The sequence below is a fragment of the Scyliorhinus torazame genome, chromosome 4 (genome assembly GCF_047496885.1).
Source record: "Scyliorhinus torazame isolate Kashiwa2021f chromosome 4, sScyTor2.1, whole genome shotgun sequence".
In the NCBI taxonomy this organism is placed as follows: domain Eukaryota; kingdom Metazoa; phylum Chordata; class Chondrichthyes; order Carcharhiniformes; family Scyliorhinidae; genus Scyliorhinus; species Scyliorhinus torazame.
The window spans coordinates 342,660,319-342,675,846 of record NC_092710.1 but is presented as its reverse complement, the minus strand read 5'-3'; the positions used below and the strand labels follow the sequence as shown (position 1 = coordinate 342,675,846).

Here is a 15,528-nt window from a genome sequence, read left to right as displayed (position 1 = left end):
TCGAGAGGAACAGAGTGCAGGTTTCGCGAGGAACAGAGTGCACGTTTCCCGAGGAACAGAGTGCACGTTTCGAGAGGAACAGAGTACAGGTTTCGCGAGGAACAGAGCGCACGTTTCGCGAGGAACAGAGTGCGCGTTTCGAGAGGAACAGAGTGCACGTTTCGCGAGGAACAGAGTTCACGTTTCGAGAGGAACAGAGTGCAGGTTTCGCGAAGAACAGAGAGCACGTTTCGAGAGGAACAGAGTGCACGTTTCAAGAGGAACAGAGTTCACGTTTTGAGAGGCACAGAGTGCAGGTTTCGCGAAGAACAGAGAGCACGTTTTGAGAGGAACAGAGTGCAGGTTTCGCGAGGAACAGAGTGCACGTTTCGAGAGGAACAGAGTGCACGTTTTGAGAGGAACAGAGTGCACGTTTCGAGAGGAACAGAGTGCACGTTTCACGAGGAACAGAGTGCACGTTTCGAGAGCAACAGAGTGCACGTTTCGCGAGGAACAGAGTGCACGTTTCGAGAGGAACAGAGTGCACATTTCGAGAGGAACAGAGTGCACGTTTCGCGAGGAACAGAGTGCAGGATTCGAGAGGAACAGAGTGCACGTTTCGAGAGGAACAGAGTACAGGTTTCGCGAGGAACAGAGCGCACGTTTCGCGAGGAACAGAGTGCGCGTTTCGAGAGGAACAGAGTTCACGTTTCGAGAGGAACAGAGTGCACGTTTCACGAGGAACAGAGTTCACGTTTCAAGAGGAACAGAGTTCGCGTTTTGAGAGGCACAGAGTGCAGGTTTCGCGAAGAACAGAGAGCACTTTTCGCGAGGAACAGAGTGCACGTTTCGAGAGGAACGGAGTTCACGTTTTGAAAGGAACACAGTTCATGTTTCGAGAGGAACGGAATTCACGTTTTGAGAGGAACAGAGTGCACGTTTCCAGAGGAGCAGAGTTCACGTTGCGAGAGGAACAGAATGCACGTTTCCAGAGGAGCAGAGTGCACATTTCGAGAGGAACAGAGTGCAGGTTTCGAGAGGAACGGAGTTCACGTTTTGAAAGGAACACAGTTCATGTTTTGAGAGGAACAGAGTTCACTCTTTCAGAGCTGAAGGGAGGTAGAAATTTATTGGAGCGGGGCTAAAGCAGGTGGAGCAAAAAAGAATGACAAGGATAGATGAGAGCTGAGGAGAGATTTTAAAAAGATGTCATAGATACAAGATAAGGGAGTGTAATGATGGCTTAAAGTGTAAGAAAGGTGCAAATGGTGACATAAAGGTCCAACAGCAGAATGTGGCATTAGCAGAACAAGGGTCTTGACTCCCTGAAAGCAAAACATAAGAATGAGTTTCAGACTGTCCTGGGGGAGGATGGTATGAGTGAAAGAATGTCTAAGTGCAGAAGGCTGTAATGGGAAGATGAGGTCTTATTCCTCCAGTTCCCCAAAGCAAACTAGAGGAACAGCACATTTTTACATGGAGAAGGTGTATATTCTTTACATATTGCCATGCATAGGTGTCTGTGCCAGCAGAGCAGGGGGAGAGGTATTCTAGAAGGGGCAAAGCTGCCTCCAGATTGACTAAGGCTGCCCTTGGTGCCATCCTATGTGCAATGCATGATAGACGTCACCAACCCATGCCAAGGGCTGGGAAGAGGAAGCCCAGATAGACCTGGCTGCACGGGAGCAGGTTGCCGATGATGTCAACCAGTTTTGAAGCAGTGAGGAAGACTTGATCTGAGTTGCACATGACCTCGTGAGTTCAGTTAGCTAGATCAGCACGGTAGCACAGTTGCTTCACAGCTCCAGCATCCCAGGTTCAATTCCCAGCTTGAGTCACTGTCTGTGCAGAGTCTGCACGTTCTCCCCGTGCCTGCGGGGGTTTCCTCCGGGCGCTCCGGTTTCCTCCCGCAGTCCAAAGATGTGCGGGTTAGGTGGATTGGCCATGATAAATTGCCCTTAGTGTCCAAAAAGGTTAGGTGGGGTTACGGGGATAGTATGGAGGTGTGGGCTTAAGTAGGGTGTTCTTTCCAAGGGCTGGTGCAGACGCGATGGGCCGAATGGCCTCCTTCTGCAATGTAAATTCTATGATCTCCGCCAGCATGCCCATCAGGCAGCATAAATTAATCTCTGCCTCCTCTGAGGGTTTCTGGGTTCCTCATGTCCCCTTCCTGAAGGACACAGCTTTCGAGCTTCCGTGCTCTTCCTCACACAGACACAAAAACTCAGCGTTTTATTAAAAGCTTCCTTATCGTGAGGCTGGATTCTCCGTCGGCGAGATTCTCCGTTTCGCCGGCAGCGCTCTCACACCAGTGGATTTCCCGACGCGTGGAGGTGCCCACAATGGGAAACCCCATTTGGCCGGCTGCCGGGACGGAGAATCCCGCTGCCGACGGGGGCGCGGCACACCCGAAAAAGTGTGCAGTGGAATGGAGGATCCCGCCATTATCTTGGGTTCTTTTGTCGATCAGCTTAACTCTGTGAACCCAGAGGGTTCAGTGGGGATTGTGACAAATACTTGAAGGGGGAAAAAATGACAAAGCAATGGGGATGGATCCAATTGGATAGCTCTTAAAAAAAGGACCAGCAGAGAACATCAGCTGAATATCCTTTTCTGTGCTGTAAAATTCTATGGTTCTATCCTTTATCCAATATTTTGTTCACATTTGACCTCTGTGTGCTTGTTTGGCAGGAGGGAGTCTACATCCATGGCCTGTACCTGGATGGAGCGGGCTGGGACAGGAGAAATATCCGGCTGACTGAATCAACTGCCAAGGTTCTCTTCACAATGTTACCCGTCATCTACATATTTGCCATCAATTCCACTGCCCCGAAGGATCCAAAACTATACATCTGTCCAGTCTATAAGAAACCCCAACGCACTGACCTGACCTTCATCACCGCTCTCTGTCTGAAAACAGTCCAGGCACCTGACCACTGGATCCTGAGAGGGGCGGCTCTGCTCTGTGATATCAAATAAAGTTCCACATGCTTGAGTCAGGGCAGAATGTGGTTTAGACCCCTGAGATAATTGAACAAATGTAACTGAGTTTGGATTTGAAGACATTAGAAACTTGCATTCATATAAAGTGCCTTATAAATATAATAAAATGTCAAACAATATTAAAGTGACATACTAATGTTAAATATTCCATTTATATATTTACATTGCACTTCATCAATATAAATGCAAATTCAATCTGTTATTTTATTTAATAAATTAACTGAATACTTTTAGCTGGTTTCATACGGTATCTTATTCAACATTACACAACTTTTTTATTTCACTGACTCTAAGCAGGTGAACAGAATAAAAATGGGACAGTAACAAGAAAATAAATACATAGATACATAGAAGCTAGGAGCAGAAGGAGGCCTTTTGGCCCTTCGAGCCTGCTCCGCCATTCATCACGATCATGGCTGATCATCCAACTCAATAGCCTAATCCTGCTTTCTCCCCATAGCCTTTGATCCCATTTTCCCCAAGCGCTATATCCAGCTGCCTCTTGAATATATTCAATGTTGTAGCATCAACTACTTCCTGTGATAATGTATTCCACAGGCTCACCACTCTTTGGGTAAAGAAATGTCTCCTCATCTCTGTCCGAAATGGTTTACCCTGAATCCTCAGGCTGCGACCCCTGGGTTCTGGACACACCCATCATTGGGAACATCTTCCCTGCACCTACCCTGTCTAGTCCTGTTAGAATTTTATAAGTCTCTGAGATCCCCCCTCATTCTTCTGAACTCCAGCGAGAACAATCCCAACCTAGTCAATCTCTCCTCATATGACAGTCCTGCCATCCCTGGAATCAGTCTGGTAAACCTTCGCTGGACTCCCTCAAGAGCAAGAACATCCTTTCTCAGAGAAGGAGACCAAAACTGAACACAATACCAATCAAGGCCCTGTATGAAGACTATCACGCAGGCCCGCCAATCCAGCTGTGCACCAAAATTAGGCAGGTGTTTCATTAAGGCGTGGGTCAAATGACAGAAGCATTCTTGAGCTATTTTCATTTCAACATGTCACTTTTCCCAGTGATATTTAAAGGGAACACTGGTGTATATAATAATCAGAGTATTCAGGACCGAGTGGCAACGTGAGGATAAATCTCTCCACTCAGCACACGGTTAGATCTGGAATGTCCTACCTGAGAATGTGATGGAGGCAGGTTCAATCGAGGCATTCAAGAGGAAATGAGCCTGATACCCGAAAAGGAAGCATGTGCAGGAGTATGGGAAAAAGGCAGGGGATGGTACTTACTTATTCAGAGAGCCGGTGTAGGCGCAATGGGCCGAATGGCTTTCTTTGGCAACAATTCTGTGAAGACTTGGAATCAAATCACTGTTTCTTCACTGGATCGATGGGACAAAAGCCTGGAACTCCCTCCATAACAGCACTGTGGGTGTACCTACACCTCAGGAACGACAGCGGTTCAAGAATGCAGCTCACCACTGAGAATATGGATCATGCTACTGGATGTCAAACCGAGTTTTAGTTTGGATCTAGAATCAAGCTTGATGGGAAAATGAAATGTCAAAAAGAACTTTTTGGTCAAACGGAATTTATGTTATCTCTTATGTTTTTGTACCAGACAAATTGCAGTAACGGCCTTGGGAATGGTTGCTCTAGGCTAGCTTTAAAGAATTATAATTGAGGGGGGCTGCCTTCAGCAAAATGGAATGCGAGGGAGCTGCCCTCAGAAATTCACCAAACATGTATAAATCCTGCTGTTAGATGTATTGACTTTGGCTTGCTATTGTGACTCTCAAGAGACACAGTGGTCTTAGCCCCGGCCGAGAAATAAACATGTTAAAGTAACGAGATGTTCGACTGATCATTTCATCCGGACTGGCTGCAAAATAATCCTCATATGGTGTCGGAAGGGGATTTCAAGGAGCCTCCCTGGAACCTGACGGCGTAACAGACTGATCGCATTCGGACGCTGAGGAGGGAATTGGCCACCAAACGTGAGTACACTTGTTACCACTTTGGTTTCCCCCTCTGCTGTCCCGAGTGTGGCCACGCCCTGCTGTTCGGTTTCGGTGGAGACTCTGACGAAATCAAAGCAGTCCGGCGAACCCGTTACGAAGGGTTGAAAGGGTTGGAGTCCCAGGAAGGTTGGACCTTCCTAAAGTCCCAGGTTGGAAACTCTGGGAGGTTAGAGTCCTCCCTAAACAGTCTGGGTTGGAGTCCCTGGGAGGTTAAAATCCTTCCTAAAGTCCCGGGTTGGAAACCCTGGGAGGTTAGAGTCCTCCCTAAACAGTCTGGGTTGGAGTCCCTGGGAGGTTAAAATCCTTCCTAAAGTCCCGGGTTGGAAACCCTGGGAGGTTAGAGTCCTCCCTAAAAGGTCCAGGGTTGGAGTCCCTGGGAGGTTAAAGTCCTCCTTAAAGTCCCGGGTTGGAGACTCTGGGAGGTGAGAGTCCTCCCTAAAGTCCGGGGTTGGAAACCTTGGGAGGTTAGAGTCCTCCCTAAACAGTCCAGGTTGGAGTCCCTGGGAGGTTAAAATCCTTCCTAAAGTCCCGGGTTGGAAACCTTGGGAGGTTAGAGTCCTCCCTAAACAGTCCAGGTTGGAGTCCCTGGGAGGTTAAAATCCTTCCTAAAGTCCCGGGTTGGAAACCTTGGGAGGTTAGAGTCCTCCTTAAATCTCTGGGTAAATGAGTGATGATGATCCTTAGGGTTGCCTAATACCTTCGCGATAAAAGGTGGTTTTCGATAAATAAGTATATCAACCGGTGTCTAGACTTGTTTGACACTTCTGGTTGATCAGATTGAATATTACAGAGAACGGATAACTCTGTCCAAATTATATATTATAAAATTTAAATGGTGGTGCGGATAACACCTAAAGGACACATAATAAACAGGGCGTGCCCTGTCGGAACACTCGAACAATTTCTTAAATCTGTTAGTTCTGTCTTTAATTCTCTGAGTCTGTCAGTATGTTTAAGTCAGTCCTCTCTCTCTCTCTCTTTTCATGTTTCATTTCCAGACTTTGCCCTTCTAAAAGTCACTTTCGAACAATTTGATTTAGCCTTTTGATTGGGCAATGGGGCAGGATAACCCCGTTTAAATTCTTGATTGAATAGGCGATTTAGGATCGCTACCAAAATTAAATAGGAAACCACAAGGATCATCCGAGGATAGGAGACAATGGGTAGTACTTTAGATAGCACCTCTGATAGTGGAAGCGCGCTTCAAACTCTTTGTGAACAGTATCCGGAACATTCTCAGCAGCTGCGGCAGTTATCGGGAGAATTGCATAAGAAATTGGGAAAGGGGAAATGGCCCCTGGGAGAATCAAAAGATTTGCCTACGGTTATAGAGGCACAGCAGATTATTTGGCAACATAACCATAGCTCCACGGCTAAGAAATTGATTGAGTTATGGCGGGAGTACTGCCCCAAAAAAATTAAAAGATGCATCTTTATTGGCTAATTGGCAGGCTAACGCTTTAAAATTGGGTATTGAATTAACAGAAGGGGGAATTGTTAAGACTGCGGGGGTTTTGAAAAAAGGAATGTGCCCACCATAGAAAAAGACCTAAGTCTGTAAAACCCCCCATTTCTAAATCAGGACCGTACGGTCAAATGGCCAGCCTTGCCTTGACCGAGGGAGACGATGAGGATGACCCTGAAAATTTGCTATATAGGGGACAACCGACTGTTACACCGCCACTACGACCGCCTCCACCTTACATTCCCAGGGTTCTGGTGTAGTTTAAACTGTTCTAAAACAAATGATGTTTCAGACAAAAAAAAACAACTCTTTATTCCTCTGGTGTGACCATGTTAGAAATTACATTAACAATGTCACCTCCACCGTCGCAAGGAGGTCCGGCGACTCGCACTCGTTCTAAAACCCATGCTAATCAATTCCCACAGATGAATCAAGAGCTAGTCCCGGGAAAAGAGGGGGCACCGGAGGTGGATTTCCCTGATTACCCAGACGATTAACAACCGCAGTGTCAGTTCCCCGTCCGGCAAGTTCCCAATATAGCGTACAACCCTGCCAACCCCCCGGGACCCAACAACCAGGCATTTCAAAATAATTATTATAATTAATAAATTAATCAAATTTGATACTACTGATTCAGTATTAATAAATTATACAATATAATACAGTCAAACAGTTGATTGATCAGTAACATTTCAATAATAGTATTTCAGCTCAAATTCATCGATTGGGGGTACAGTTGGAAGATAAATTGGGGTGGATCAAGTTTTTGATTTCTTTTTGGATATGCAATGCCAAATGTTTAACTTCTTTAGAGTTATTGGGAATGAAAGTGCAACATTCTGGACTTTGACATCTTCTGGATTATACGCAAAAGCTTGTTGAAAGGGTTAATTTTCTTGCAGAGACAAAAAGAGGCGTATAGCTTGGAATGATGCCATTCGCATCTCCAAACTTTAAAAAGAATATATATTTGTCACTCAAATGGACTGGGAGTAAAAGTTGGATTGCTGCCAAATTCACGTTATCAAATGTCCTTGAACGATCTGTTCTTTTTAATTAGAGTTGTTTTGGTTTTTGTAAAACCAGCTTCCATTGTTTGAAGTTTTAATTTCCAGGCTAATTCTAAACATTTATTTTAAAATATCAAACACAATAACTTATTAAACATATAGGTTTTCTGTAGATGAATTCGTCGATTCTATTAAAGGAAGCACTACTAGCAAGATATGTTGGTTTCTTAAAATTAATAAAGCAATATTCAGAATAATGACAGTTCTCTTAAGTTGACAGTTCTCTTAAGTTGACAGTTCTTGACTATCCCTGTAGAATTCACTAGAGGCACTTATACAGAATCTTATTCGGCAACAAGTTTTGTCTCCTTGTAATACTCCAATACTATATCGCCTCATCCAAGATCTGCGCTCAATTAATGCCATTGTGCAACCCCTTCACGCATTGGTCCCAAATCCAGCCCACATTTTAGCCCAGTCCCAGCGGACGCTACAACATTTTCCCTGGTGGATCTCCAGCATGCCTTTTTCGCCCTCCCCTTGCACCCAGATTCACAGTATCTCTTTGCCTTTACATATCAAAATCAACAATACACATGGACTAGGTTGCCTCGAGGATTTATACATTCGCCTACTCTTTTCTCCCGCTGTCTCCAACAACAATTACAGCCCCTGGAATTAAAAGGGGGATCCACCCTCGTACAGTATGTTGACAATGTACTGATCGCAAGCCTGTCAGAACAAAGTTGTAAAGAAGATACGTCTCAATTATTAAATTACCTTTCAATTTTAGGATACGTTGTGTCACCCGCCAAAGTAGTAGTAGCCCAACCAACAGTCCGGTTTCTGGGTATCCTTTTATCCGCTGATGCACGGGCGCTATCACCTAGTCGAGTTCAGCCCATTTGTCAGTACCCTGCACCCACAACGGCTAAGGATGTCCGTAATTGGCTCGGGATGGTTAATTATTGTCGGCAATGAATTCCGAATATCGCCCTAGATACCCGGCTATTGACCCCATACACCAATAACGCTGGAGAGTTCCAGTTAAGTACGGAAGGCAAAGAGGCCTTCCATCGGCTAAAAGACGCCTTAATGAGGGTGCCAGCACTCGGACGCCCCCTTTATGATCGACCTTTCCAACTTTATTGTACTGTTTTAGCCGGTTGTGCCACCGCGGTACTTACCCAGAAACATGGGGATCGCCACCGTCCTATAGCTTATTACTCGTCTAAACTTGATCCAGTTGCACTCGGTTATCCTGGATGTACTCAGATTTTAGCCTCTATTTACAACAGTCTCCAGTCAGCGGCTAATCTCACTCTTCAGCAGGATATTGTTATTTATAGTTCACATTCAGTCATGGCCCTGCTCGGTCAACTTCAGACTCAGCACCTAACTATGGCGCGTCAAAATAAATATGAGATTTATCTCCTCAATAACCCGAAACTTCAGTTCCGGCACTGCACTACTATTAACCCCGCTAGTTTCCTTTCCGACCCGCCTAACGCCACTGAGACCCCGACTCATGACTGTCTTTCTCTCCTACAAGACGATGCGTCATTACGCGATGATCTCACTGATTCTCCAATACCAAATGCTGATCTGAACCTATTCACCGATGGTAGTTCATCCATCGGTGAAAGGGGGGGATAGATTATCAGGGTATGCAATTGTTAACCAACAAGGAGAAACACTTGAAGCAGCAGCATTCGAAACTCCCTTTTCCGCCCAACAGGCTGAACTTTTTGCACTTATTCGAGCCTGTGTATTAGGGAAAGATAAAATTGTAAATATCTACACTGATTCCCGATATGCCTTTGGGGTCACACACGATTTTGGCCAATTATGGAAGAACAGGGGATTTCTTACATCTGCAGGCACTCAGATATCCCACAAACAGTTAGTTATACAATTACTACAGGCTTTGATGCTCCCTAAACAAATAGCCGTAATAAAGTGCGCTGCCCATACGACAGGCAAAACACTGGTGGACGCGGATAATCGGCAGGCGGACCACCAAGCCAAAGAGGCTTCTCGCTTAAAAGACATGGTGGTACCAAAAATGATGAGCCAGACTAAAAGCTCTAAGGGTCAGTCTCCCTCTGAAAAGCCAATGCCGACCATCACTGACGTCATTCAATTACAGGAGGACGCTCCTGGCTGTGTAAAAAGACTATGGGAAGAATTGGGATGTTGTTTTGATCCTGTAAACAAATTGTGGGTCACCCCGGCAGGGCAGACTTGTATGCCCGATGCATTGGCAGCCTGGGTTACCGAATGTGTTCACTTTGCAACTCATTGTGGTGCGCGAGCTACGGGTGATGTATTGCTCAAAACATGGTGGCATCCAAGACTGCAAGACATAACGCAAAACATTAGCAGTCGTTGCCTAGTATGTCAGCAGTATAATCCTGGTAAAGCAATACCCTGTGAAATGGGTAAAACCCCACTACCGGAAGGTCCCTTTGAGACACTCCAGATGGATTACATTGAGTTGGAAAGATGCCAATGTTATAAACATGTATTGGTTATTGCTGATGTATTTAGTAAATGGATAGAAGCTTACCCCACTGCAGATAACAAAGCTTCCACGGTAGTAAAAGTTTTGATGCGAGAAATTGTTCCAAGATTTGGGATCCCATATCGATTAAGCTCTGATAATGGACCTCATTTTGTGGGACAGATCAATGAGGAATTTTGTACTCAGCTGGGAATAAAACAACAATTACATTGCGCATACCAACCCCAAGCAGCGGGAATGGTAGAAAGGGCTAATCAGACATTAAAAACAAAACTGGCAAAACTACAGGCAGAGACTGGAGCCACTTGGCTCAAATTATTGCCTATTGCCCTCTTCCAAATACGTGCAAACCCAGCTGGAAAGACACGACTGAGTCCCGCCAAAATTTTATACGGAAGTCCCTTGCGTACTCCTTGGGATCAAGGGAAACATAAGGAAGTACAGTTTCACCATATGACCACTGAAATGACCAACCAAGTGATAGCCTTGACTAAAGTACTAAAAGGCCTCCATTCACGGGTATGAGCTGCTTATGAGGAGATACCTCCCTTGTCCAGTTCTGTCACTATTAATCCGGGGGAGTATGTTCTGATTCGTAATTGGGTTCGGAAAGGATTAGAACCTCGATGGGAAGGACCACACCAGGTCCTACTCACTACTCCCACTGCTGTAAAAGTAAAAGGCAGAAATGCCTGGATCCACATCCACCATTGTAAGGTTGTGAAAATGCAATAGAGAATAACCCTCTGTTTCGAGCTCGAGGTAATAACTTCAGCATCATTTACGGGATGAAGGACAGCCTTATTATCGTAACCCTGGTGGGGCTTTTGGATATGGGAGGAGAGGCCAAGCGAAGAACCTGTGGCCCCCAAGGGAAGACGGACTCATCACCTCTGCCGAGGAGACACCTTACAATGCACCAGTCAAGGCCCAGGAGAAGGACCTTGGAACGCGACCACTGCGGACGGATGTTCGGCCTACGTACAACGATGCAATCGGACCAGACTCATCAGTGGAGTGACGAAGGGCAACCTACCCTGTCATCAGGTCAACTGTAAATGGGACTATAGCTGCAGAAACAAAAAAGACTTTACCCTTGGGTTGCGTTGACCAAGGCTGCGGGAAAAAAGGGAATTACAGGTAAACACGTATTTGTATATGTCATATGTGTACACAAAGGATATGAATGTTTCTGGTTGCTGGGTATGTACACATATCCCGACCCATGCTAAGGGAGGGATCCCCCTCAGACCTGTTCCCCTTTCCCTGTCGGAAACAGTAGAATGGTATATTTACCAGGATGGTACTCGTCAATCCCCCAGGACTATAAGAATTGCATCTATGGTAAGACACCCAGACGGCAGGGCAGCTTCTAGTTTATCGGTTCTACCCATATCCCCAAGACCTTGGAAAGAGGGAGGCTATCCAATGAACACCTTTGAGATGTGGTACCAACCAAGTTAGAACAAATCCCACCAACCTCCGTTTCATACCCTCACTAAAACCACCAACATGGGAAGACCACTGGGAACAAAATGTTTGGTAAGGAATGTGGTTAAAGGGATATTTGTAGGTGCTAGTCAATGCGAGCAAAGATTTGTGGTGGCCAACATATCCGAGGTCTATCCCGTATATACGTCTCCTCAGTTTTATGGGTGTACACTGGACGTCCCATACGCAAATGGGACAGGTACCATCAAGTACTGCCTGATGGCCCAAGGGTTTGATGTGGACAAACTCACTTCATACAATGGGACGTATTTTATTTGTGGCCACAAGGCATTTCCCTGGCTGCCAGAGAATTGGACAGGATCCTGTTATCTGGGGTATGTAGTCCCCTTTATACACCACCTCACCAATTTAGGCGACCGTTACCAAATGATGAAGCGACAAAAGAGAGAAATAACCGAAACGCAACGATACTTTGGGATCCTGCTTCCCCCTATCGGGGTAGCTCTTGCAATAAAGGAAATAAGGAAGATAGCAAAAATCCTGGAAGAGGTAACAAACGGCACCACTGAAGCATTGACTGAGATAAATAATGAAATGGTGGCAATAAGAACCGTAGCCCTACAAAACCGAATGGCCCTCGATTACCTCCTTGCAAACAAAGGTGGGACTTGTGCCATGATCGGTTCGGAATGTTGCACCTACATCCCCAATAGTTCAGAGAACATCACCCACCTCGTGGATCATATCCGCAAAGAGGTTAAGATACTGCATGAAATATCAAGAGATGGGTGGTTAGATTGGTTGTTTGCCGGATCATGGGGGTCTTACCTGGTGCATGGATTAATATTCCTGGTAGTTGTAATACTTGTAATAATTATGCTTAGCTTCCTAATGAAATGCTTGTGTAAAAGTGTCAGTGCAGCAGTAATTTCTCAACAGTTAATGCAGCAACATGAAGTGCGCCTTGAAGAGTTAATGGATGTGAAAGAAAGTGCAGAGGAATATGAGGAAATGATAGAAATGCAAATAGAATGGGAGAGACTGAGACGATTGACTATGGATTAGAAGTTATCATGAAATGATAAAAGGGGGGAATGAGAATATGGATCATGCTACTGGATGTCAAACCGAGTTTTAGTTTGGATCTAGAATCAAGCTTGATGGGAAAATGAAATGTCAAAAAGAACTTTTTGGTCAAACGGAATTTATGTTATCTCTTATGTTTTTGTACCAGACAAATTGCAGTAACGGCCTTGGGAATGGTTGCTCTAGGCTAGCTTTAAAGAATTATAATTGAGGGGGGCTGCCTTCAGCAAAATGGAATGCGAGGGAGCTGCCCTCAGAAATTCACCAAACATGTATAAATCCTGCTGTTAGATGTATTGACTTTGGCTTGCTATTGTGACTCTCAAGAGACACAGTGGTCTTAGCCCCGGCCGAGAAATAAACATATGTTAAAATAACGAGGTGTTCGACTGATCATTTCATCCGGACTGGCTGCAAAAAAATCCTTAAGGGAAACAGGGACAGAAAATAAATGCTGTCCATGAAAGAATAAAAAGCTCCTGTTAATCAGCTCCCTGCACCCCCCCCCCCCCCCCCCCCCCCCTCCAAGCTTGGTCGCCACACTACCAGAAGGATGTGGATGCTTTGGAGAGGGTACAGAAGCGGTTTAACAAAGAGCAATACAGCACAGGAACAGGCCCTTCGGCCCTCCAAGCCTGTACCGGTCATGATACCAACCTTTGCCAAAACCCTCAGCACTTCCTTGTGTCATATCCCTATATACCCATCCTATCCATGTGTTTGTCAAGATGACTTTTGAACGTCATTAATGTATCTGCTTCCACAAACTCCCCTGGCAACGCGTTCCAGGCACTCACCACCCTCTGTGTAAAAAAAACTGCCTCGGACATCTCCTCTAAACTTTGCACCTCGGACCTTAAACATATGCCCCCTGGCGACTGACCCCTCTATCCTGGGAAAGAGTGCCTGCCCACCCACTCTATCCATGCCCCTCATAAACTTGTAGACCTCTACCAGGTCACCCCTCAACCTCCGTCGTTCTAATGAAAACAAACTAGGACATTGCCTGTGAAGTTAAAAACTCACCACTATTCTTAGAATTCCCCCTATACCAAAAAGGGCGGACATTCTAAATGGTGAACAGGGATTCTCACTCCCTGACTCCTGTGCAGGCTTAGGTTGATGCTATTCACGTCAAACTATATTTTCAAGTTATCCCCCGGTATAACCCATACCTTCACCAAAGAATTTTACCTACTTATCACTTAGTAGTATCGATATCCTGGGTCCTGCGTTGCTAAGTAAATAAAGTAGGCTTTGTAATAACCACTGTTTCAGGTTAAAACTTTTAAGTTATTTTATTATTATATTTTTTCTTTTAAAAGATGCAATCACTGTCTTTACAGAAAAGTAAAAAGATCTTGCTTCTGGATTCTCCTGGTTGGTTAAAGAGACCTTCAGGTCCACCTTGACAATCACTCTTTAAATGTTTTGCCTTCCTCAGATGTATTCGCTGTTCTGCTCAGTTGCTATGCTCTATCTTTCCCATGTACCGAGCTGTGAGAGCTGGCTCTCTCTCTCTCTTCTTTAAATTCTGGTCTTCCTTAGATGTATTAGCTGTTTTAGCTCGGCTGCTTTGCTCTGTCCCTTTCCCATGACCGAGCTATGAGAGCTGACTCTGAGCTGACTCTTGTTCCTTCTCTGCCGACTGTCCCCTTTCTCAGGGTTTATATCCCCCTTCCAGCAGTTATTAAGTTGTTATGACTTTATTGTAAAGTAACGTTTATTTCACTTGGATTGTAAAAGCTACCTTTAATCTAAATTTTTCTAACACGACTAAGTATTCATTTTGAGCATTACCTCATCCCATAGATCTCTGATTACATTGTTTCCTTTGTGATGTTCAAAAATGCTTTGATTTCAACGTGGTGTGACTTTTGATTCCTGTCATTTCTATAGTTTTATTATCAAATTGTGTCCCCAGCTCATAATTTTGACTTTGATTTGGACCTAATTTGTGTTCTCGTAGACACGTTGTCTCCAGCTTTCTTTAATTTACCTGATATCAGCAGAACTTCACACCTAGAATTGTCACCTAATTCAACTGAACCTCATCCATTCTTTTCAATCTGCTTACCTAACTTCAAAAGGAGGTGCGAAACATTGCTTTTAGCTGTATACTAAGATTCACTGATTGTGTCTTGAAAGACCTGCTTGTTTTGTTTGCTAAACCTGCTTGACCAAGGCTATCTGCATTTTCCAATCCTCTCCTGGCAGCTGCTGTTAACCCTTCGTGGGATTTTCCCCTACATTCTCTCATGTTTCTTAAATCAGGTATAACCAGATTTCCATGTTTCAAATGACATATCTTTCCACATTTTTAATTACACCTGCTATGGAGGGCATTAGCTGTGAGGAGGGGTTAGATAAACTCGGTCTGTTCTCACTGGAACGACGGAGGTTGAGAGGCGACCTGATAGAGGTCTACAAGATTATGAGTGGCATGGACAGAGTGGATAGTCAGATGCTCTTTCCCAAGGTACAAGAGTAAAGTACTAAGGGACATAGGTTTAAAGTGCGTGGGGAAAAGTTTAGAACAGATGTGCGAGGCAAGTTTCTTTATACAGCGGGTGGTAAATACATGGAACGCGCTGCCTGGGGAGGGGATGGGATCAGGTACGATAGCGGCATTTAAGGGACATCTAGACAAATATATGAATAGGGCGGGAATGGAAGGATGTGGACTCCGTAAGTGCATACAGTTTTACTTCAAGTAGGTACCATGGTCGGCGTAGGCTTGGAGGGCCGAAGGGCCGGTTCCTGTGTTGCATTGTTCTTTGTTCTAACTCACTCACTGCATCTAAGAGAAGTGTAAAAAAAAAATAGGAAGGGATTTCTAAACATGAAAGGCTTAGAGGATGGAATTCTTAAAGTCATCCCGGAGACTTTTTGGGCCAGCTTGTAGAAACTCCGACCAGAAAGAGGACAGTGCTTAATCTAATTTTAGGGAATGAAGCCAGGCAGGTGGCAGAAGTGTCAGTGGGTGAGCATTTCAGTGATAGTGACCATAACTCAGTA

General features: G+C 44.9%; 1 protein-coding gene across 1 annotated transcript in view; it reads left to right on the top strand.

Moving 5' to 3' along the window:
- Positions 1-3,215, top strand: part of LOC140411190 (dynein axonemal heavy chain 8-like) — a 2,783,184-nt gene extending 2,779,969 nt beyond the window's left edge. Inside the window, exon 93 of the mRNA XM_072500280.1 lies at positions 2,671-3,215. Coding sequence (XP_072356381.1) covers positions 2,671-2,958 — 288 coding nt within the window. The 3' untranslated portion in view covers positions 2,959-3,215. The remainder of the gene's footprint in view (positions 1-2,670) is intronic.
- The last annotated feature ends 12,313 nt before the right edge of the window (positions 3,216-15,528 follow it).